The sequence below is a fragment of the Colletotrichum jinshuiense genome, chromosome 2 (genome assembly GCF_051148585.1).
Source record: "Colletotrichum jinshuiense chromosome 2, complete sequence".
In the NCBI taxonomy this organism is placed as follows: domain Eukaryota; kingdom Fungi; phylum Ascomycota; class Sordariomycetes; order Glomerellales; family Glomerellaceae; genus Colletotrichum; species Colletotrichum jinshuiense.
Window position 1 is genome coordinate 5,856,180 of NC_139309.1, and position 23,108 is coordinate 5,879,287.

The window sequence follows — 23,108 nt, forward strand, 5'->3', positions numbered from 1 at the left end:
AGCGGTGGCACTGCGCCGTAGGGCTGAGATAAGGTGTGGTCGGTGCACGCTGTGGCGGCTCAGGGGTCCATCCCCCGGCCGAAGTATTTTTCCGGGTCCGCCAAAATTTTCGAGCGAGAAAGCTCAATTGTACGGGCGGAATGCGCATCGCTTTTTCTGGTCAAGGTTCGCGGGGCATTTTCCAAGACATTCTTTTTTTTGGTTTTCTTTTAGGCCCGAACAACCACCAACGACACAATGCAGCCGGCCTCGAAGAACAAGAGGAAACAGCAGCCCTCCGACGCTGGGCAGAAGCCCCAGAAGCGCCAAAAGTCTGCCGGTGGCGGAAAGAATGAGCCCTCGAAGAAGCGCAAGGTCAACGCCGCCTCGCTGCCATGGCAGAAGGTCGAGCTGCCCGAGATGTTCGGCGATGCCGAGGGTTTCTACGGCTTGGAGGTCATTGAGGGTGTAGATGTCATCAAGCATGGCGACAACATTGAATTTGTGAGTATCCTGTCCTGTCACGGCCAAGCCATGCATGTCTGACCACAGACCAGGTCGCGTCCATCCCCACCACCGACGAGAAAGACCAAGACGACGAGTTCGAGGGATTCAGCGACTCCGAGCCTGCTTCTTCGAAACCCGCCACGGTAGAGGAGGGTGCAGAGACAACAGATGTCAAAGCGGAACCCAAGAAGGCGAAGAAGGAAAAGAAGGACAACAAGACTGCAAAGGCGGAACAGAATGCGAAGGCGGAACAGAAGCCCAAGGACAAGAAGAAGTCTGCCGACAAGGCGGCCGATCAGGCCGACAAATCGGACGCTGCTGCGCCCGCGGCCGAAGAGAAGGAGGGCAAGAAAAAGAAGGAGAAGAAGCAGAAGAAGGCTCAGCCCAAGCCCGAGGATGCGAAACTCGCGAGCACTGCGTTCACGGCTTTGGACGAGGTCGAGGCCGAGGAGGACCTCGACATGTCCGCGTGGGTGGACCTTGGACTCTCGCCGGCGATAATCTCGGCCATCGCCAAGCTCAAGTTCGCCAAGCCGACCAAGATTCAAGCATCTTCGATACCTGAGGTTCTGGCAGGCCACGATGTCATCGGTAAGGCGTCCACCGGTTCCGGTAAGACGCTGGCATTTTCGATCCCCATTGTGGAGGACTGGCTCGAGAGAAATGAGGGGAAGGAGGACGTGAAGAAGGCCGATAACACACCCGTCGCGCTGATTCTGTCACCGACGAGAGAATTGGCCCACCAGATCACCAACCACATTAAGAGCCTCTGCGCCGGCCTGGATTCCATGCCCTTCGTTTGCTCTGTGACGGGAGGTTTGTCAGTGTTCAAGCAGCAAAGACAACTGGCCAAGGCGGATATCGTCATTGGTACGCCTGGACGTCTGTGGGAGGTCATCAGCACAAGCCCGGAGTTGCTTAGAGGGTTCAGGCAAATCAGGTACTTGGTGGTCGATGAGGCCGATAGACTCCTGAGCGAGGGCCATTTCAAGGAGGCTGGCGAGATTCTCGATGCACTCGACCGGCAGGAAATAGAGGAGGAGGGTGATGAAGACGACGAGAAGACGCTGTCAGCTCGTCAAACGCTCGTCTTCTCTGCGACGTTCCACCAGGGACTGCAGCAGAAGCTGGCTGGCAAGGGCAAGTGGGGGCTCATGTCTGAGGAGGAGTCTATGGAGTATCTGTTGAAGCGCCTCAACTTCCGCGAGGAGTCACCAAAGTTTATCGACGTCAACCCCGTGAAGCAGATGGCGGCGGGTCTCAAGGAGGGTCTCATTGAATGTGGTGCCATGGAGAAGGTAAGACATCCCGCTCCCTCCAGCCTTTCGTCTGGGAATTCGCAGAAGCTAATATGTGCCAGGATTTGTATCTTTACACCGTCATCCTGATGAACCCCAACCGCAGAACCCTCGTCTTCACCAACTCCATCAGTGCCGTCCGGCGTCTGGCCCCCATGCTCCAAAACCTCAACCTCAACGCCCTCGCCCTCCACTCTCAAATGCCCCAAAAGGCCCGTCTCAGATCCGTCGAAAAGTTCACCGCCTCCAAGCCCAACACCACGTCCGTCCTCATCGCCACCGACGTCGCCGCCCGCGGTCTCGATATCCCGGGCATCGACCAGGTCATCCACTACCACGTACCGCGCGCAGCCGACATGTACGTCCATCGCTCCGGTCGTACAGCCCGTGCGGAGCGCACCGGTCTCAGCATCATTCTCTGCGGACCCGAGGAGGTCGTCCCCACACGCCGTCTCGCGGCCAAGGTCCACGCGGAGCAGGCGAGCAAGAAGAAGTACCTCATGCGAACCATCGACATCGACCGCCGGATCGCGTCCCGTCTCAAGCCCAGAGTCGACCTGGCGAAGAAGCTCACCGACGCGACGCTGGCCAAGGAGAAGGGCAACAAGGACGACGACTGGGTCCGCGCCGCCGCGGAGGAGCTCGGCGTCGAGTACGACAGCGAGGAGTTGGAGAAGGCGGGAGCGTGGGGAGGTCGCGGCAGCATGCGGAAGAAGAAGCAGAAGGCCGACATGGAGATCTCAAAGGCCGAGATGGGCGCCATGAGAGCACAGCTGCGCGAGTTGCTGTCGAGGCGCGTCAACGCCGGTGTCAGCGAGAAGTACATCACCTCGGGTAACGTCGATATCGAGGAGCTGCTGAGAGGCGGCCAAGGCGATTTCCTGGGCAAGGTGGATGGGCTGGATATGGAGGACTTTTAGGCAAAAGAAAGGCACTGCGGATGCACAAGAATACCACTTCATGGCAAAATTCACTTTTCATTTCCGTTATACCCTGGTAACCCATAAACAATCGGCTCGCCGGCCGTCCTGATGCCAATATAATACACAAATAACGTTGTCGGACAATTCAGAAATCCCCCGAGCCGTCAAATAGGGCGACATGTGCGGGAAAGCATCCCCAAATAGTCAGGGGAGGCTGGTACATAATGTGTTGGAGGCGATGCCCTCCGTGAGCTTCTTCTTCTCTCCTCTTACTTGCGCTTGGTGTCCGCAGGAGATGAAGACGTAGCAGTAGTGGCGCTGGGAGCAGCCGAGAAGCTCGCAAATGCGTTCCGGTAGTTTTGCGTTGGCACCCAGCCCACGGCAGGGCTCGCGAAGGGGTTGGTGATGCCACTTCCCTCCAGTGGGTTGCCTATGTTGAATGTGTCGGAAGTGCGAGCATCGTAGTCCCTGAAATATTTTTCAAGGTCCTTGGTCAGGGCATCGTCCTCGTCCTCGTTCTCCTGCATGTCATCCTCCTGCATGATATTCTCCTGTATGTCGTTTTGCTGCATGCCGTCTGCCTGGGTGTTGTTCTCCTGCATGTCGTTCTCCTGCTTGTCTTCCTCTTGCATGACATTCTCCTGCATGTCATTCTCCTGCATGTCGTTCTCCTGCAAAGCGTTCTCCGTGTTGCTCGCCATGTTCATTTCCGCTTCGTTCAACATTCCATCCATGTCATTCCATTCGAATTCATTCGCGGTGGGCATATACCCCTCCAGCAACGCCATCAGACCCACCTCCTCTTGGGTCGGTTGAGTATCGTTCGGCTGAGACTGGGGTTGCTGCTAGCTTCCCGCGAGAGCCTCAGCGTGCGCTTGTAAAGTCGCAACCTGCTGCTCCAAGTCGGCAATCTTGTCCGTCTGATCGGCGATCCGTCTCTCAGTGTCCTTCTTGACCTTTGCAAGCTCTTCACGATCTCTGACACCGTTGAGACTGGCCTCTTCGAGCTTCTTCCGCAAGAAGACAACCTGTCTCTTTAAATCAACGCCGTTAAACTTGCATTCCGCCACTGTTTGGTTCGCTCCAATGGTGGCTTGCTCTGAGAAAGCAAGTTTGCTGTTGAGGTCTTTGTTCTTTTGGCGCGACATATCAAGCTGAGTGCTCAACACCTTGATCGTTTCATGCTGGTCCGCAAATGTCTCCTGCGCCTCGTTCTGCATGTCGGCAATCTGTTTCTGCAGTACCATCGCCTCCTCGCATGCAGTCTTCGTCTGACTCTCAAGTGAGGCAATGCGGTTGTTCTGAGCCTCTTCGTTCTGTTGGCGTCGAGAAAGCTCCTCCCGAAGGCTCGTCATCTCGCGGTAGGAAGCCACAAGATTGCTCTCCGAGACGCGGATTCGCGCTTCCTGCTCCTGGAACCCCTTCTTCGCTTGCTCCATCTGGCACTTGTGGCCTTCGATGACACCAGCTAGCTGCTCCTTGATCGACATCACTTCGGTGTCCTGCGCGGCATTCTGTTTGCGCTGCTCTTGGAGGCTGGCAACCTCGTCGCGGAGGCTGATCACCTGAATTTTGGCGTTTGTGAGCTCGGTCTCCAATGATGCCATCTTGGCCTGCTGCTCTTTTTTCATCGCCTGGTATTTTCCCAAACGATTGGTGATCTTGGCACCAGCTGCGGACGCGATCGAGAGCTGTTCTTCGAGAGAGGCGATTTCCTTTCTCATCTCGGCGGCCTTCGCCCGCTCAATTTGCATGTGCTGTTCGCACTCTCTCTTGATGGCATCAATGAGGTTCAGTTGCTCCTCGAACTTGGCCTCGGCAAACTGCATCTTCGCAATGCGGTCGTTCTCGGTATCGGTGAGCTGGTTCTCGAGCAGCGCGATTCGTGCATCCTTCGCGGCAATCGTGTTCTGGGCGTTGACGACGAAATCAGGGGATACGGTTGCCTTCTTCTGCTTGCTGGCGTCCGACTCGCGTTTTAGAGCGGTGATCTCTGCCTCCTTCTCTCCAATTCGTTCTCGTGCTCTTATGACCACTTCTTGGAGATGGTTCCGCCACTTTTTGACGATTTTCTCACGCTCCTCCTTGGCGACGTAAGACCTCTCGAGCTCTCTTCTTCGCTCCGCTTCGGCTTCGTCGGCACGAACGTTGGCCAGTCTGATCGCCTCCTGGGATTGTGCCTCGGATTGGGCAAGCTGGGCCTGAAGCGCCTTGATGCTCTCGGCCTCATTTCGGTAAAGTGCGAGTTCCTCATTTGCCTTTTCAAGGGCTTTGCGTGCCGATCGGTGCTCCCGACGCTCCTTGTGAAGTTCGTAGTCGTAGTTGGTGGTAGGGCTGCGGTAATGAACCAAAGCTGCGCGTTTATCGGCTTCCCGTTCTTCCATCCTGCTCAACTCCGTTGCCAGTCGATTGTTATCCCTGAGTGCCTTCTCGCGATCTTCTTTCATTCGCAGACAACGCGACTTGTCGTGTGGACATCTTCTGGCCTCGGCTTCTTGCTGCTCTTCCGCGGTAAGATGTTTCTTGGTCGATGTCTCATCATCCCCCGAGCGTGTGACGGGGCCAGTTGGTTCTGCTCGTGCTTGATGCTGCTCAAGACCCCGCTTGAATCGTACTTGTTTGTTGACCTTGAGGGTGGATGAGTGCCCCTGGTGTTTATCGAAGCGGATGGGTCGAAGATTGAGAGAAAGTCGGTAGAGGAAGCCAACGAGCAACTTTGTGCCCATCCAGATGACTCTGCCGTGGGGGATAACAGCGGCCGCACTGTAACGACTGAGGCGTCTTTCCACATTCTCGGACGCCTGGCCCGAGAAGGCAAGTGATGGGATCCAGTAACCAATGATGGGGTCAAGGAGACTCAAGTAGAACCAGGGGGCAGCGAGGACGATGTGGGCGATGAGAAAGAAGCCGGCGATGGATTTGAGGTTGCTTTCGAAGGACGGCATCGCTGGGATCCGCGTGTATATGAAGCAGCCGCCATGATACACGCTCATTATTGTGCAGAGAAACAGGAAGAGTTTGGCGGAAATTGAAAATCCGTTGATCTGTGCCATCTTGGCTGGTTCGTGGTGATGTAAAGTAAGATGAATTGGTGTGGTAGTAACCAGGTGATGCTGGTAGAGGAGAGATGCAATGAAGCCGATTTTTGTTGAATGAATCAAAGAGGAGGTCAAAGATTATAGCAAGTCAATTTTTGTTGTTGCTTGTGGGAGAAAGAAAAGATTCTGATGTGAAAAAGTCGAGGTGAGAAAGGTGGTGAGTAAAAAGCAGGTGAGTGAAATCAGGTCGGTATGAGGGAAGGTAAGTGAGGAAGGTGCTCTCGAAGCCAGCGGTGGGTTAACACAGACATCGAGCACTTCAAATATTTTTTCTACGTCTTTAATTACACAGAGCTACTTTCCTTTACATAAGACAGCGTCTTTTCCCAGTCCTTGTCTATTTTGTTGGGTCATCAAAGAATGACTGAGTATGGGGGCAACCAAACTTTGATGATCAAGAAGGCCCCTTTATCATCATCGCTCGCCTGCAATAGCTGCAACTTATCAAAGATATTATTGCTGACTCAGAAATCAACTCTCCTGTTCGGGAAGACGTCTACACAGGGCTCCTGAGTATAAACCCAGTTCAAATACTCCTAACAGAGAGGAACTTATCCCATATAGGAGGTAATATTTGTTGCGTGGGATTATCTGAATTCATTGCAACATCAATTGCGACGCTGTTCTAAAATCTAACCATAGGAAAAGCATGTCTGCCCTGCTTGGGTAGTGGTTTCGAGTCTGGTGATAAGAACTCGGGTGGTTCAGCTCACCGAATCCACACCGAGGACAGCCTTCGACCCCACCTCTCACAGGGAGACGTACTGTTGAATAGCGTCCAGAACCCTGCATTCAGAAACCTACAAAGCTGGTTATTCTGGCCAGAGCTGAATCTAGGTAAACAAATTTGGTAAATACAGTCTACTTCGGCAGCCCCATTGAATGGCTTTAGCTTGCATATGTTGCAAGCATGGCAATGCTGCATCTCATTGGACTTCTGAAAGACGATACTTACAGCTGACCTATCTTGGGAGACCCTATGTCCCATGAACATCAAAGGAACAGGGTCCTGCTGTATAATGCATTGTCATGATGCTCTTTGTGAGAGTGACATCGTTCTCTTTCACTGTTCAAAATAAAGGGCCGATGGGAATTGCTTGGTAGGTATACTTTGCGCCACTTTGGTCCAGACCACATGGCTTGCGAGGCTTCCCACATGCGTCATCAACTTTCGGCCCATGGTTCTGCAAAGCTTCACAGAGGAAGCACACTTGAGTCCGATGGCGTCGAGGTACACATAAACTTAAGCTCTGCGAGACCCATCTCCATTACTGCTCATTGCAGTCATAACTAGAAAAATTTCCCCCGTCGTCAAATTCTGCATTTCCCGGTACTGCATGCCAGCATCATCAACAATGCTCAATATCCAGCCAAACCTGCTTCGGAGCTCGAGAAATTCGTCCACGCGCAAGACTGCCACGGCAGACAAGATGAGCTACTTTTCTGCTAGCAACATCAACACGATCGCACCATTCACGATGGCGCTGGACGACACGGCAGTTCAACTAGACGTTCACCGAAAACCCACCAACCTCCAACCCACAGAGCCAGGCGAAGCCATCATCATGGTGAGGTACGAGGATCTAGCCGCGTCTGATGAAGAATCTACAAACCACTACTTCCATGTCCCCTTTGACGCAGACCGCCGCAGCATGGCCCTTGCCCGCAAGCCAAAAGAGGAGGGGAAGAAATTCGAGCCCCAAGAACAACAACGACGCAATTCCGTTGCCGAGGCCAACAGGTTCTTGGAGGCATTCATTGAGGCAAGATGGGAAGCCCAAATGCAGGCAGGATACGTTAAGATCCACTGCGACCTGACAATGGATCAGCTCAAAGAGCTGGGACGTCTGAGCCAACCGGAGGGGTCAACAGAGTGCCGCAAGCTCATCAGCGCGCCCGTCATCCACGACGCTATCGGGTACGCTCTTTGGTCAGATATGGCGCAGGCAATCCTTGACGGAGGAGAAGACCAGGAAAGTGTCGCCGAAGCTGGCACAACACGATCTACCAGTAACAACGGGAGCAGGTCAGAAAAACAGAACACAGAGCGTCAGGCATCCATTACCTGGACGAGCGAGCAAGAAGTGACTTCCAGAAGAGCAAGGTCTATGAGGAGACGTGCAACGGAGAACGACGTCGTCTCTAAACCAAGGTCGCGTTCAGCCTACTCCGTCACACCAACCTCGACTCGCACACGTCGAAAGAGCGATATGCCAATGGTCCGTCCAGATCAAGTCATGTGCACCACCTGCGGAAGCAGAGCGATGCCGACCTATAACTCTGAAGAAGAGAATGAAGAGGCCATGGAAGATGAGGACGAAGTGCCCGAAGAGGTGGTGGTGCGGAAGAGGAAGAGAGACAGCATCCCGAGGAGGCTGTCCTACAAGATGAACAAGACATTGTCGAAGTTTGGAGAGGGCCTTGCGGGCGGATATGGGGGCCACCGGGTGGTGTCTTAGATGATAAACTCTGGCGCTGGTTCGTGCAGAGGATTCACGTGCGTTGGCATGGCACGGTTGATGGGAAATTGACTGCTCCCTTGATGGAAGCATAATGATTACACCTTGCAATATGGGAATTTCGATATCATGGCGGTTGGAGTGATAGACCTTTTGGCCCAACCTGGATGAATTTGCCTCTCTACAAGTTGACTGATTCTGAGTTTGGTAACGCGCATCGATCCTATACTTCATCGAGCCCAAGTGACGAGTGACAAAGTGAAAGGGGTCTGGAACAATCGCCCATGCTGAGTACTGAGCTCCGCTTTGGCACAGACGTTCCGACATTGTTACTGGTCCGCTCCGCCCCGACTTCGATCTCAGTTTGGCCATGTAGCCCCTCCGCTTCCTCCATTCCGTTGCCCTCGTGCCCCTGTTAGTGTCCAGACCGTAAGGCAGAATAGCGGATTGTTTCTTTCGACGTCGCCCTGAGCTGCCCTGCCAGTTAGTCAATGCTTGGCACCTTGAGGCAAGGGGGTGCTTCACAAGCGAAAAGCCTCTTGGCACACCAATGGCATTCTCAGCTCAGCGCAGGCGTCTGCAGGTTCCTGTTTGTGGCGTTTGTCGGCGCCTCACTCATTTGAGTGATAATCGGTGATGTTGGTCGCAGGCGGTTAAACAACAGCCGGCAGGCAGATGCAAGGGAGGGATTGAGAGAGAACCAAACATCAACCCCCGTCTGCCAAATATTGCGATGGGACTAGGCTTCAATCCCAATCAGAGACTCCGGTTTTGAAGAGGACGGCATATATCCCCTTTGCGCTGCATTTGATGGCATCAACTGGGCATGGTTGAGGGTGGAAGCCGTCCCGCAATGGGCTGATGTCTTTGATTTGTGCGACCCTACCGTGACTTTAACTGAACAACATTCTTACGCGGGAACAACCGTTGCCCCTATTTCAAACCGTCGATGGTGGGCTCCTCCTCTCACTTTGCCCATGAGGGTCTCTTCAAATCGCCCCTTCAATCATGGAATGCTGTTTGTTCCAGATGCATTTGAGATTTCACAGGCACACTCAACTCAAAAACCCTGTGACCGTTTGAAAGGGTCACTTCGCTTTAGGAGAAAGACACACATTCCGTCTCCTGCAAATAGCAGCCGGGCTCGCGTCTAGACAACTATTTGGCTCAGGTCTTTCAGCTGGCAGGGGGCGGGCGCTACCGCGACAGGGGTTAGTGACCGGGAAGGCTATGATTGACTATCAAACCACTCGTCTGCCTGCCCACGATGCAGACGAAATTTGCCAAGGAGGCAGCGAATGGGTGGCGGCTTGATGAGTGCTAGCAAGTGCAGCCTGTGCCCCGTGGCAATCCCATATCTGTTCGAACCTTTACTGGCAAAGACTTGTGCCTCTCCTTTTCTTTCTCCTCCCTCTCGCCGTTCTTGTTGAGAATTCGTCCTGTCGTTTTTGTACCATCGACGTTTTTCTGTCACTCCATTCGTTTCATCACTCGGCAGAAGGCTTGTCTAGGTGTCAATATGGTGCTGGTATCAACCCAGCTTTGGCTGCTGTCTCTCTGCCTGATCGATCTTGCAACAGCTGCAAGTATTGTCCACGTTAACGGTCTATCTATCTTCACGCAGCTGGTATGCCTAAACTTACTACCATGTCACTAAGCAACATATGATGGGTTCAGGAAGCTTTGAAAAGCTGACCAACACAGGCACCATGCGCTCAAGACGCTGTATCACGAAATATCTTTGCTCAGACCTACAAGGCATGCGGCGGAGCAGCCACCGAGTTACAGTCGTGCGTTTGCACGAAGAACAACAACCTCGCCGCCGTCTCCACGTCCATAGTCAACTCGGTCAGCTATAACTGTGGCAAAACGGCATCCGAGGACCAGACCAGCGCAGCCGCAGTCCTTAGCCAGTACTGCAACCCTGACGCGACAGTCACCTTTGCGACGCCAACGACGAACATCGTCACGCAATTTATCACCAATATCGCCGAGTTGTCCTACTTGGCGCCATGTGCGCAGAGTGCCGTTTCTGTCGCCTTCTGGTCGATGAGTGAACTGTGTCCAGAGCCCGCCAGCCTCATGGCACCGTGTGTATGCTCAAAGAATGACAACTCGGCGCGTGTCAGCCTGTCAATTCTGGACCGTGTCAAATATTACTGCTCGAACACGGCTGACGGTACTTCGGGGATCGCTTTCTACGATGCATACTGCGCCATGAACAAGGGAACTACGGCTTTCCCCAAGCCGACGCCACCTCCAGGGGACATGACGTATTATATGACTGCACTTGCTCAGTATAACTCTCTGGTTCCTTGCGCGCAATCTGGTGTTGAGAGTGCCATAGAGCGGTTTTCGAATACCCTGTGCCCCGAAGGCCCTCAAGCTTTAGCATCGTGCATATGTCTGAAGGAGGGTATTTCAGACCAGATGGCAAGTGCTTTGACGTCCAGAGTCAAGTACTACTGTTCCTCCACGGCTTCTGAGGACGTCACCTCTGCGCTGGGTGTTTTGGACTTTTATTGCGACGCAGCTAAGAATGAGGTGATTGCGACTGTTGCAGAGTCGGGTAAGAATCCCTAATAGCATGAACTTTTCCAGGTCAATTGTTAATGGAGAACAGTTGCTCAGACGTATCCAACAGCGCAGGGTGGAGCAGGAGCAGGAAATACGGGGTCTCGCGCTACCGGCACCGGCTCGGATGCTGGTGGTAGATATCCCACTGGTTTCGGTGCAGATAATCCCACCGGAACGCCGAATGGCAACGGTATGCCCAATAGCGGACCTAACATCGCTGCTATCGTTGGCGGAGTTGCCGGCGGCGTCGTCGTCATCTGTATCACAGGTATCGTCGCATTCATCATCTTACGACGCAAGAACCAAGCGCAATCCCCTCTCTTATCGACTGCCGGACCACCAGAGATGACTGGCCCCCATGAGTTGGGAGGCGGGTTGCAACCCCCAATGCCACCGAAGAGCCCTCAGACGAGCATTTCACAGATGGAATCTACAAGGTCGGATGCCGTTTCGCCTGTGACCAGCAACGACGCCAGAATGCCGTCAGAAATGCAGGCGCATGCTGAAGGGACATTGCAGCATTCCCCTTCCGAGCTTCAGGGAGAAAAGGGGACACACGGACAGAGTGCGCAGGAGTACCAACAGTACGGTGAGAACTTCCCGCCACCACATGAGATCCAAGGCGAGGGTTACCCCCAGCCACAAGGACAGACCTCACTAGCTGAGGCCCATGGTCAGCCAATCCACCAAATGCCGAGTGAACCGCAGCCTGCGGGCCAGGCGAAGGGGCAGAAGGCTGCGGAACTTGAAGGCATGGGGTGGAACTCTGGCCCAACACCGGTATATTCTGAGATGGATGCAGGTCAGCAGTCTCGCTGAGACACTCTTCATTAGCAGGGCTCGCATTAGGAAATGCGACTGTAGGGTGGTCATAGGGGCATTGTCATCAAACTGTGAAGTTGGGTTCATAGTATGGGCAGTTGGTTATTTGGGCACCAGACATTGTATTCAAAAAGAATTCCAAACTTTGATGTGCACTGTAGCGATGGCAATCATATACGACATCACCTTTGGCGTAAGAGAACTACCTCCTGAACAGCGTGAGCACGCTGGCATATTTACCAAGCCATTCGCAACTTCACACAGTTTGGAGCACTTTCAGTGTCAGTTATTGGTGCTTGTCTTTGGGGCCGCCATGGCAGGTGGATACAAGAGTCAGTGTAAGTGAGTGAGTGAGCGAAGGCTCACCCGGAGCTCACCGAGAGCTTGCTTATAAGCTTACCTTGAACTGTGGTTCGGTCTGTCTCGGTAAGCGAGGTCTGACTTCATCTGCCGAAAGCGCGGCCCCACTCATCTGAAGACAGCTCTTGCTTAATCAGCCGGTTGATCATCGGCTTCAGAGGCAGCTTCCAGGCACAGGCTCTGTGATTGGCCAAAAAGAGGCTTCGTCGCCCGTGGATGCAGGTGTGTAGCTTCCCAAGCCTTGTGTTGGCGCCTGCCCAGTGCACTGTGTTGGCCGGAAAACATCCATCAGGTCGCGCTCTCACCAAAATCTTGCGATTCCTATTCACGCTACTGCCAAACCAATCTCCTTGTCGCCGGATTCAACCTCGACACCCACCCCAATCCATAGAGGCGGGTTCAGGGTGATTGTCATCGGAAGACAAGGCTCTACCTTTTTTTCTCCTTTGTTTCGGTAACATTTACCTGTGTATCCTGCTTCGGACCTTCCGACTGGTGGGGTGTCAACGCGCGACACAATCCATCGCCAAACACCATCCCCCGACCGCGAACCACTTCGAGATTCCCTTTCGATGTCGACAAATAGACGTTGAGATACGATCAAAATGGCAGCGGCGGTGGATGTAGGCTATGTGGCCAGCCACCTTGGCTTGTCTGAGTCGACTGTCTCGACGGCCACGACCGAACCGACCCCCGAGCTCATTGCGAGCCTTCTCGAAGCCGTCATCGCCAAGGCCCGCGAACATGACGAGCTCTACGCGCAGAAGTTGCAGGTCGACATCGAGCTCGAAAGCGCCCATCACAGCGCCGAGTCGAGATGTCAGAGCTTCAAGGCGACGGCTGACAAGGCCCTGAAAGAAGTGGAGGAGGTTCGACAAAAGTTGAAGGAGGAAGGTCCGTTAACCATGCAGCTGCATACGGGTCTGGTGGTTCAATCTTGATTGCTGACTACGGCCCTACAGAAACCAAGCGACAAACCGTCGAAAACGAACTCCAGTCGCTCAAGGCGCGTGGATCCGACCACGACTCCGAGATCACCACCCTCCGAGACCGAGTCGAGTCCTTGCAGTCCTCCAACCGTGCGAACATGGCCCTACTGGAGTCGCGAAACGCTCGCGACTCGGAACTCTCTGAGGAGCTTGCCAAGCAGCATCAGAAGAACGTACAGCTTCAGAAGGAGATCACGTCCCTGCAGCAATCGGTCCAGACTGCCCAAGCGGCGGTCAGCAGCGCCAAGTACAGAGAGGAGTCGCTTCAGCAACAACTCGACCTTGCCCGACGTAACAGCGAGTGGTTCGAGACCGAGCTCAAGACCAAGAGCGAGGAGGCCCTTAAATACCGTCGTGAAAAGGGTGCGCGCATCGCCGAGTTGCAACGCCAGAACGAGGACGCCAAATCTAGCATCGAGGCGCTCAAGCGAAGTGAACAGCAGCTCCGCGTCCGCCTGGAAGCGGCTCAGTCTAAGGCAGAAGAAGCTCTTACCAAGGTCCAACAGCAGCAGGAAGCATTTGCCCGCAGCGAAGAGAGTTACAAGCACGAAATCGAGAGCAAACAGCGAGTGGTAGACATGACGAACCAGCTGGCCGATAGCCACAAGAATCGAGTGCAGACATTGGAGGGCGAGAAGGAAGCTTTGAAGGAGAAGCATGCAAACGAGATCAGACGAATCCAGCAAGAACTCGAAAGAGAAAGAGAAACCTGCCGCGCTCTGGAGGAGAGGGTTACGCAACTTGAAGGCGAGGTCGACGAGCTGCACGCCCGTATGGAACAAGGCCCCCCTCCAGGATCTGCACCACAGACACCCCGCATGAACGGTTCTCTTCTCGGAAGACCTGCTTCACCTTTCGCGACCCCGGCCTCAGCACGAGGCAAGTCTGCCATCACCGCAACTCAGGCGATCGACGAGCTCTACAAGGTCAAGGGACAGCTTGCGGGAGAGAAGAGACGCAACCAGCAGCTTGCCGAAGAACTTGACAACATGATTGCCCTTCTGGAGGCCAAGACGCCCGAGATCGAGGAACTCCAAAACGAGGCAGACAGCCTGCGAGCCGAGATAACCCGCATGTCTGAGCTTTCACAGACAAGCTTCGAAGAACGCGACATTGCCAAGAAGAGCGCAAGGAAGGCCGAGAGTGCACTGGCAAACGCCCAGACAGAGTCCAAGATTCTTCGCACTCAGCTCCGAGACCTCAGCACCCAGATCCAAATGCTCGTTTTCAACATGCACGCTCGCGAGAAGGGCCTGGAGCAGTTGACGCGCGAGGAGACTATTCGTTTGGAGCAACTTTCTCGTGGTGAAGTCACCGAAGGCGCCCTAGCCGACATGTCCGACACCCACCAATTCATCACGCAGAAGTTTGTTGCCTTCAAGGACATCCAAGAGCTCCAAGCCAAGAACCAAGAGCTTTTGAGAGTGACCCGTGAGCTGGCGGAGCAGATGGAAAGCGAAGAAGCTGTTGCCGCCAAGCACCAGGCCGTGGAGGACCATCAAACTGTCGAGCGTCTCCAGCAAGAGCTTGCCAACATGATTGACGAGACAAAGTCCCTAAGAACGACAATGGAGAGCTTCAAGGCGGAGCGTGATATGTTTAGACGCTTGCTTCAGCAAAAGGCGAGCGCTGGCGAGCTCGCATCTATCCTAGGCTCCGATGACGGCCACCGCCCGCCACTTGCCACCATCGAGTCCGAAGAGGGTGATGGCGTATCGCCACATGCCGCTCTCCGCGCTTTGCAGGTTGAGTTCGACACGTACCGAAACGACGAGGAATCTGTTCGCCGATCATTGAGAGAGCAAATCGACAGACTCTCGAGCGAGAAGAATGCCCTCCAGGGCGAAGTCGCCAAGATCTCCAGCCAGATCACCCTGGCCGCGGAGCGATACGAGATACTGCACTCCAACTTCGTCGCGGTGCAGAGTGAGAACAAGGAACTACAGAAACGAAGCCAGTCGCTGTCTGAGGACTCAATCAAGCAAGAAATCCGAACGCAGCAGGTTGCCGAAGAGCTTGTCGATGCCAAGGGCCTGCTTGAAAGCATCCGCAACGAGGCGGCGAACCTCAAAGCCGAGAAGAAGCTGTGGAAGGATATCCAAGATCGTCTCAATCAAGACAACGAGAACCTCGTACAAGAGAAAACACGACTCAACAACCTTTTGGCCACCCAGCAGTCCATGTCGAACGAGCGTGATATTTCCGAGTCCGAGTACAGACGCAAGGCGCAAGCGAAGATCGACAATCTCGAGCAAGAGCTTACCAGCACGAAGCGGAAGCTGTCGGATGAGATGGAGGAAGGAAAGAAGCTTCAGCTCAGAAAGGAGTTTGATGCACGCGAGGCACAGAAGCGCATCGACGAGCTTTCTGCCAGCCTCAGCCAGATCCGCGAGGAGCACGTTGCTGTTAAGACTAGCCGTGACCACCTGCAAGCACGTGTTGATGAGCTCACAATCGAGGTTCGCAACGCTGAAGAGCGGGCTGGCAGATTGGCCCCCCGACCTACTCCTCGCCCTGGCACCATGGCACCTCCCACTCAGACCGAGCAAGAAAACGAGGCCGAGGTACGCGATCTCATTAACGAGGTTTCTGACCTTAAGAGAGAGCTTGATATCGCCAAATCTCAGCTGGAGAACGCCAAGGAGCAGACTGAGCAGTACAAGCAACTCAGTGAACAAAACGAGGAGGCTCTGTCCGAATTCACAGCCTCCCAGGAACAATTCCGCGAGGAAATGGACACTGTTCTTACGGGCAAGGACTCCAAGATCAAGGAGCTGGAGCAGCGTGTCGAGGACTTGTCTTCGGAGCTGGCAAACTCCAACAAGGAGCTGTCCCACCTTCGTGACACACAAGCTGAAGTGGCACGCAAGTACGAGGACGAGAAGACGATCTTGGACGAGGAGGTCAAGCGATTGAAGGAGGAGGCAGAGCGCTACTCTGAGGCCGCCAAGTTCCACCAACAGGATCTCCGTGCTCAGTCTGAGATTACCGCCAAGGCCCAGCAGGATTACGAAACAGAGCTCGTCAAGCACGCCGAGGCTGCAAAGTTGGTCCAGCAGCTGCGCACCGAGTACAACGAATTGAAGAGCCAGTCAGCGACACTGAGAGCCGAGGCCGAGTCTGCAAAGGTTGCTCTGACCCAGAGCGAGAGCTCTTGGGAAGAGAGGCGACAACGGTTGGAGCAAGAGATGTCGGAGATCAAGACCCGCCGCGACGACGTCAACGCCCAAAACAAACTCCTGCACGAGCAGCTGGAGAGCATCACAACCCAATTCTCAGCGCTCAAGCAGGGTCGCAACGCATCTATGGAGGATGACAACGGCGGCGCTGAAGGCGGCAACGACAGTGCTGCCGACGGTCTTCGGGAGCTCAACAACTACCTCAGACGTGAAAAGGAGATTTTGGAGGTTCAGTACGATCTCAAGGTGCAGGAGTCCAAACGCCTTCAACAGCAACTTGAGTACTCTCAGTCGCAGCTTGACGAAGCACGCCTGAAACTGGACCAGGAACGACGCACACAAGCCGAGAGTGGCCAAGCATCCATTGCTCATAAGGATTTGATGGAGAAGCTTCATGAGCTTAATCTCTACCGGGAAAGCAGCGCTACTCTCCGGAACGAGCTTGCGCAGGCCCGGGCCCAGATTGCCGAGAAGAACACCAAGATTGAGGAACTGGAAGCCAAGGCTCAGCCTCTCGAGGCTAGGATCGAGGAGCTTCAGACCCAGAAGGGCTTCCTGGAGGAGGAGATCAAGCAAGTTCAGGAGGACCGTGACAGGTGGCAGAAGCGAACTGAGGGCATTCTTACGAAGTACGGACGTGTTGATCCAGCCGAAATGGAGCAGCTTAAGCAGACCATCACTGATCTGCAGGCTGAACGCGATGCCCTCAAGGAATCCGAAGCGCCCTTGCGAGCCGAGATCGAAGAAGCCAAACAGGCGTTGGAGTCGGAGAGAAACAACTGGCAGAGTTCTCGTCAGCGCATGACGGACCAGTTCAAAGAACGGTCGCGAAAGCTTACCGGCGAGAAGAACGAGGCCATTGCTACGCGCAATGAGGCCGTTAACGAGAAGGATGCCGCGGTTGCCGAGAAGAATCAATTACAGCAGCAACTCAACACGGTGAACACGGAGCTGGAAACAACAAGACAGAACTTGCAGGCGTCCACTCAGCAACGCACGGAGTTTGAGCAGCAAATCCAGAACTTCCAACAGCAAGTACAGAAACTTCAGCAGGATGCTCATGCAAATCCATCTGTCATCCAGCCTACAGCGGATGCACCAGCATCGGCGTCATCGGAGGTGGTTGCTCAGCTGGAGCAACAGCTTACCGAGATTCGAAGCCAGCTGGACGCCGTTTCTGCTCAGAAGGCCGCTGCCGAGCAAGAACTCGAAAGCCTCCGGACCCAGCTGCAGACTGTCATCGCCGAGAGAGACCAGGCCGTTCAAGCCGCGCAACAGGTTGCCCAACCCCAGCCGCCGAATGCAACAGAGCCTATGGAAACCAATGACGCCGAACCAGCTACCGCCAACGGCACGACTAGCCTGTCTGACGAGGAGCGCAAAGCTATGGAGGAGAAGATCGCTGCTGCGGAGGCCAAGGCTGCGGAGTACGAGCGCAAGGCGAACGAGCTTGAGGAGAATATTACTCAGACCATCAAGGAGCGATCGGACAAGATGAGGAACGCCCTGAATGAGAAGTTGCGTCAGTCTCGCGAGAAGCTGGAGGAGGAGTACAAGACCAAAATGGAACAAGAGAAGGTCATCTGGAAGGCGGAGCATCAAGGTGGTGCACCTGGCCAGGCCGCGGAAGAGCAGCCAGCCGTGGCCGCAACGCCGATCAAGCAACAAAACCCCGATGCGGTCCCGTCAACACCCACGACCAGCACGCCGGCCGCCGGTTCTGCAGACTTATCCCACCTTTCCGATACCGATATTCGAAAGTTCCTTTCCACCAACCCAACCGTGCGGAGCATCATGTCTTCGAACCTTAGGAAGAAGCTCGAAGAACAGACTGCCAAGGTTAAGACCGAGACAGAGACAACCTTGAAGGCCGAGTTTGAACAGAGAATCGCGAATGCCCGGGACGAGGGTCAGATGTTAGCGCAAAAGAAGTCTGCCCTCCAGATCAACATGAAGGACAGCCAACTCAGAAGCGCCAACGCTAAGATCGAGGTTGTGTCTACTGCAGCGACCCAGACACCTCAAAGACCCGTCGGAGAAGTATGGCAGGAGGCCAAGCTTGCCAAGCCAGCCCCTGCAGCGCCTCAGCAGAGCCCAACAAAGGTTACTGGAAATGCGCAGCAGACGGCGCCCCGTACTTCGATCTCTGCTCCATCCACCGCACCAGCACAAGCTGCTGCCACAACAAATGGTAAGCCTTACCCGACAGAGGCACGACAGACAACCGGCTCTAACTTTGTTCAAGCTCCTCCCAGTGCTTCAACCAACCAAGCGCAACCGACAGGCTCTGCACCTAGCGGTATCCCCCCACCGCAAGTGAAGCGACAAATACCCCCTCCCACGGAGATCAAAGCAGCGGCCAGCAACGCCGGAGCGAACCCGTTCGCGGGTGGCGCTGCCAATGGCAACCAGGCCCAAGCAAACCCATTCGCGCAAGCGGCCCAGGGTCAACAGCAGCAGAACCCTTTTGCTCAAGGCACGCAAGCGACACAGGCTGGGCAGGCTGGGCAGACCGGGCAGCAAGGCCAAGCACAACAGCAGCCGGCGGCTCAAGGCCAACCGTCTCAACGAAGCGGCATTCCTCTACCCGGACAACGAGGCGGTCCCGCTGGTCGCGGTCGCGGTGGCTTTGCGGCCGGAAACAGAGTCTCAAGCGGCGGCGTGGCGGAGAGAGGTGGCGGAGCGGGACGTGGTGGACGTGGCGGCAGAGGAGGTCACGCTGGTGGCTCATTGAACCCCGCTGCCAACGACTACCAGCCGGGCAACAAGAGGCCAAGAGGAGACTCGGAAGCCGGAGGAGGAGCAGGTGCCAAGCGTGCGAGGGGAGCACACTAGGTGTCGAGCGACGAGCTCACAGGGCTAGAGCGATAATGGAGGTGGCGGTTGCGACTTGCCTTCTGTATCAAAATGGCTTTACCGGGTGGTGATGGTCACGCGGGAGGGTGAAAACAGGGCAGGCCTGAAAGGTCTGCACATGTGTATAGTTAGATATGCTCTACAAAATGAACTCTCTTATGTCATCAACGGAACCTCTTGTCTTCTCAACGTCATCGCTGGGTGCATAGCCATCCTACCCAAGGCTAAAGTGTGTTCCCTGGTTATGATCAAGGGCAAACTGAGTCTTGGCGAAGTGCAGGAGGCACAAAAGCACGCATGGTTGACTCCATCACCCTTCTTCCTTCTACATCGACATGGCCACGGAGTCGTCTTGGAAACCTTGAATCTTGGACATGCGGAGGCTGGCAACTGAATCTCGTCCGGGTTGGCTCGTGGGGCGGTACACTACAAAGGGCAACCATGTCGTCGCGACGCAGAATGATCCTGGGGCGGCCCAATGTTGGTGAAACACGGGGAAATGAAAAGGAGGGACGAAGAGTCAGTTGATTCTACGTTTGTTGCATTGGGACGGCGAACCTACTCACAGCGCTAGCATACAAATTGCAAAGCTCGGTTTCAGTCCACACCCGGCCTCGGCACGGCCCCATCCCCGATCCGCCTCCCGGCCCCGCACCGGGACAGCAAAGAAGCCCTACGGCGGAGCCACCATGGAAAAGTTGCGAAATTAATCCTCCCGTCCACATCTGCCACCGTCTTTTGAACTAACTCTGGCGTACCCCGTCAACACTTCCAGCCACAATGGATTTACATCCGCCCGGCTAGCTCAATAGGTAGAGCGTGAGACTCTTAATCTCAAGGTTGTGGGTTCGACCCGTAAGTTCCAGCTGCCTCAACAAGCATCGTTGACCAACATCACTAACTCCCCCCAGCCACGTCGGGCTCAATTCCCGTCAGCGATTGACGCTTTCACTTTTTTGTCTTTTTCATAGTCGATCATATTCTTTTCACTGTTGATCTCAAGTGTATTGATCTGTCAAACAAAATGTGCTGCTTCTTCAATGCTTCTTGAGACGCGTTCTTGTATTCTCTGTTTCACCCGGGCAGGAATGCCGATTTACAGCTGTATCTCAGGGACCCTCGCCCTGCACCCGACAACAGTCTTTGGATCGGGCACGAACCGACTACGGAATATGCTACCTGGGGGCTTATCCTCGACGATCATCCAGTCGTAGTTCATAATCAGGTGGGCAAGCACAATCTTCATCTCGTTGCTCGCAAAGAATCGTCCGGGGCACGCATGCGTCCCATGTCCGAACGCCAGGTACTCCGGGCCCGTCGAGACGAATTGCCACCGGTTCTCCTGGCCGGGCTGCTCGCGCATGCGGAGGAACCTGTGTCCGTCAAACCTGTCCGCCACGGGGCCCCAGATTGCCGGGTCGCGGGTGCCGTGCGTCGCGATGCTCACGAGGACGCCCTTGGGGAGGTAGGTTCCGTCCGAGAGTGTCATCGGTTCCTCGACTCTGCGGTTCATCATGTCTATTGTGGTAATTGTCAGTAAACTTGTTTGGCCCTGTGACTGTTTACCCCGAGGAACCTACGGGGACCGAGGATGTGTAGCCGCTGGCTCTCTTTCATGCAGCTGTCCATCAGCTTCAGCTTATAGAGGCTGTTTTTGCTCCAGCCGCCATCCTCTGTGAAAACTCTTACGATCTCCTCCCTCAACAAGGCGAAGTACTCCGGGTAGGCGACAAGGTCGTACAGGAGCGCCGTCACCACGGACGACGTCGTATGAATCGCCGCGAAAGTAAGAAAAAGCTGCCCGGCGACAACATCAAACTCCCGCCCGCGTCGCACGTCATCTATCCACGACAGCGAATCCATGGGTTTGCCCTTCTCGGGCCTCGCTTCTCGTCGCGCTGCCAGCTCGGGCTGCATAATGCCGTGGGCCTGCGTGATCTGGGCGCGGAGGTAGTTCAACGTTGGAACGAAGCGATGGACCAGCGGGCGGAGGATAACGGGCCAGGCGCGGAGGGCTCGGTTTGCGCGCAGGACGACGCCGGTGAAGTTGATGGACACTGCGATCCATCGTTTGTCGTGGCAGAGGCGGTCCCCCAGAAGGATCTTGGTGGACAGGCGGGCGGCAAGTTGGGTTGCGACGGGGAAAAACCTGACTTGCTGCCATTCTGTGAATCGTTAGCCTCGAGGCAAGTGTGAGTGACTGGATCATTGGTCGTCGTACCCTGAGTTGACGGTAGCTGCTCTCTGAGGATAAGTGAGGTTTCCTCGCATAGTCGCTCGGTTAGATGCACTGGGGCACGTTCATTAGTATCCCGAGTGCGATTCAATTTTTATCTATCTCACTCTGGGTTGCACGGACTTAGTTCTTGGTTGAGATTCTTTCTCGTCGCTTCTTGGATAATATCTCCCTTGAGACCGTCTTGCAGAACACTCAAGCCAGGGTAGCCGGTGAGCCATTGCTTCGAGAACCACGTTCAGCTTCGGCACACATTTCTTGCTATTGGTTATACATACCCGTTCGATGAAGCCAGTGAATGTGAGGCGCTTGTCATTGCGGACTTCTTCACACAGGCTTGGCGGCAGCATAATTAAGGGACCAAAAGGGGAGAGAACCTGAAAAGGTCGGCCGTTTGTCTGAGCGAAAAAGGAAAAAAAGGTCAATCTCGATATAGCATTGCTTGGTGCAGAATGCGAGTGAAGTTGCATACCTCCTCGAAGCCATCCCGCAACAGCTTAAATGCATTGTTGTTCCATCTTTCTCTCGCCTTTTCGTACGACCACTCTCCGCGCTCCTTGCCGATCAGCTTAAAGCCCGAGTAAGGCTTGTCCTCGCGCAAATACCAGGCAAAAAAGGCAAGGGTGCAGATTGACAAGAGGACCAAAAGGGGTTTTCCGAGTTGGCACAATAAATTGTGGTTAAGGAGCGGTTGTATTAGTATACTCATGTTTAAGCAAGTTACTCTTGAAACACTGTAAATGTCGGCTTGGTTTGAAGTTTTTAGATGCCAACTGATTACGTGACGTCCAAAACGACCAGTACTCAGGACTGCAATCGAAGCTTCGAATTACTGAGATGATGCCGTAAAATACAATCGGAGAAATGAAATAGCCTTTTTTCACTATCCACACGAAGATGGTTGAGAGCGATAGCATCTCGTATGCAAGAAAGAGTTGGGGAATCTCGTGCATTTATTTATTTCTTAAACCGTCAAAACGCACGTTAGTCATGATGATGCCGTTTTAACTTTCGCGCCGGATAATTGATTGTCAATAGCCCACGCTAAAACACTTCCCGAAGCTTAATTGCTCGACCCAGCATCACGCGGAGTGCACGCACCGTGGTGTATGAGTCGGTTGTTGATTGACGACTCTTTCTAGTTCTTTTAGGCTGCCGATCTGTTTACCTCTTTTGTCAGGACGCCAGGCTTTCAAGTGTATTACCGTGCAGTGCAATTATGCCATGAGTAAGGATTTGTGATGTTTGTCGGTCATCAGACAAACCAAGTGTTAACCGGACTCGGTGTTCTGAAGCATGTGAAGGATGCACCAGGTTGATAATGGACCACCATACAAGCGAGGCAAACAACAAGGCACACAAGTGTATACTACGACTGGTTTACAATTGGCCCGTGCTGCAGTGGTCCATCTTGACTAGGAACAGCACCAACAAATTGCATACGTTCAGCCGGTCATACCTACGGCGTCCAAAAGAAATTCTTTCTGAGAGCAAAAAGACAATCTTGAAAGGGACGAGACTCGAACTCGCGCGGGTTGCCCCACCAGGAAACAGATGTTAAGCTGACCTTAACCTGGCGCCATAACCAACTCGGCCACCCTTCCAGATGATGGTAATCATGTACCATTGGTCCAGTTGTGGATGCTGAGTTCCCGCGGTGAAGACTTTGATAACCGCATGGAAATCTGAGATTTTGTGTATGGGGCATCAACGATGAGTGGAGGGGCGACAAACCAGCTGCCCAATCCGGGTTCGTGGTGTTTATCCAATAGGACAAAGAGAGGGGTTGTCTGGACTCAGTCTTTGCAGATTCAGACTCTAGCGC

At 54.3% G+C, this 23,108-nt stretch overlaps 6 protein-coding genes across 6 annotated transcripts; 4 read left to right on the top strand and 2 right to left on the bottom strand.

Annotated features, from left to right (window-relative positions):
* Positions 1 to 237: 237 nt before the first annotated feature.
* On the top strand, positions 238 to 2,704 carry EsH8_II_001525 (ATP-dependent RNA helicase; the record flags this gene model as incomplete). The annotated part of the gene is made up of 3 exons (XM_083264823.1): positions 238 to 483; positions 537 to 1,784; positions 1,847 to 2,704. 3 exons carry the CDS (start codon positions 238 to 240, stop codon positions 2,702 to 2,704), a joined length of 2,352 nt encoding a protein of 783 aa, XP_083122145.1.
* A 272-nt stretch (positions 2,705 to 2,976) lies between these two features.
* Positions 2,977 to 5,700, bottom strand: EsH8_II_001526 (uncharacterized protein; the record flags this gene model as incomplete). The annotated part of the gene is made up of 2 exons (XM_083264824.1): positions 2,977 to 3,540; positions 3,598 to 5,700. 2 exons carry the CDS (start codon positions 5,698 to 5,700, stop codon positions 2,977 to 2,979), a joined length of 2,667 nt encoding a protein of 888 aa, XP_083122146.1.
* A 1,460-nt stretch (positions 5,701 to 7,160) lies between these two features.
* EsH8_II_001527 (uncharacterized protein) lies at positions 7,161 to 8,264 on the top strand (the record flags this gene model as incomplete). The annotated part of the gene is made up of 1 exon (XM_083264825.1): positions 7,161 to 8,264. The coding sequence occupies one exon, from the start codon at positions 7,161 to 7,163 to the stop codon at positions 8,262 to 8,264; it is 1,104 nt and encodes a 367-aa protein (XP_083122147.1).
* A 1,519-nt stretch (positions 8,265 to 9,783) lies between these two features.
* On the top strand, positions 9,784 to 11,660 carry EsH8_II_001528 (uncharacterized protein; the record flags this gene model as incomplete). The annotated part of the gene is made up of 3 exons (XM_083264826.1): positions 9,784 to 9,891; positions 9,969 to 10,833; positions 10,909 to 11,660. 3 exons carry the CDS (start codon positions 9,784 to 9,786, stop codon positions 11,658 to 11,660), a joined length of 1,725 nt encoding a protein of 574 aa, XP_083122148.1.
* A 968-nt stretch (positions 11,661 to 12,628) lies between these two features.
* EsH8_II_001529 (uncharacterized protein) lies at positions 12,629 to 19,026 on the top strand (the record flags this gene model as incomplete). Its single annotated transcript, XM_083264827.1, has 3 exons — positions 12,629 to 12,917; positions 12,986 to 18,382; positions 18,437 to 19,026. The coding sequence occupies 3 exons, from the start codon at positions 12,629 to 12,631 to the stop codon at positions 19,024 to 19,026; spliced, it is 6,276 nt and encodes a 2,091-aa protein (XP_083122149.1).
* A 1,117-nt stretch (positions 19,027 to 20,143) lies between these two features.
* EsH8_II_001530 (cytochrome P450) lies at positions 20,144 to 21,633 on the bottom strand (the record flags this gene model as incomplete). Its single annotated transcript, XM_083264828.1, has 3 exons — positions 20,144 to 20,565; positions 20,628 to 21,204; positions 21,562 to 21,633. 3 exons carry the CDS (start codon positions 21,631 to 21,633, stop codon positions 20,144 to 20,146), a joined length of 1,071 nt encoding a protein of 356 aa, XP_083122150.1.
* Between the last annotated feature and the right edge of the window lie 1,475 nt (positions 21,634 to 23,108).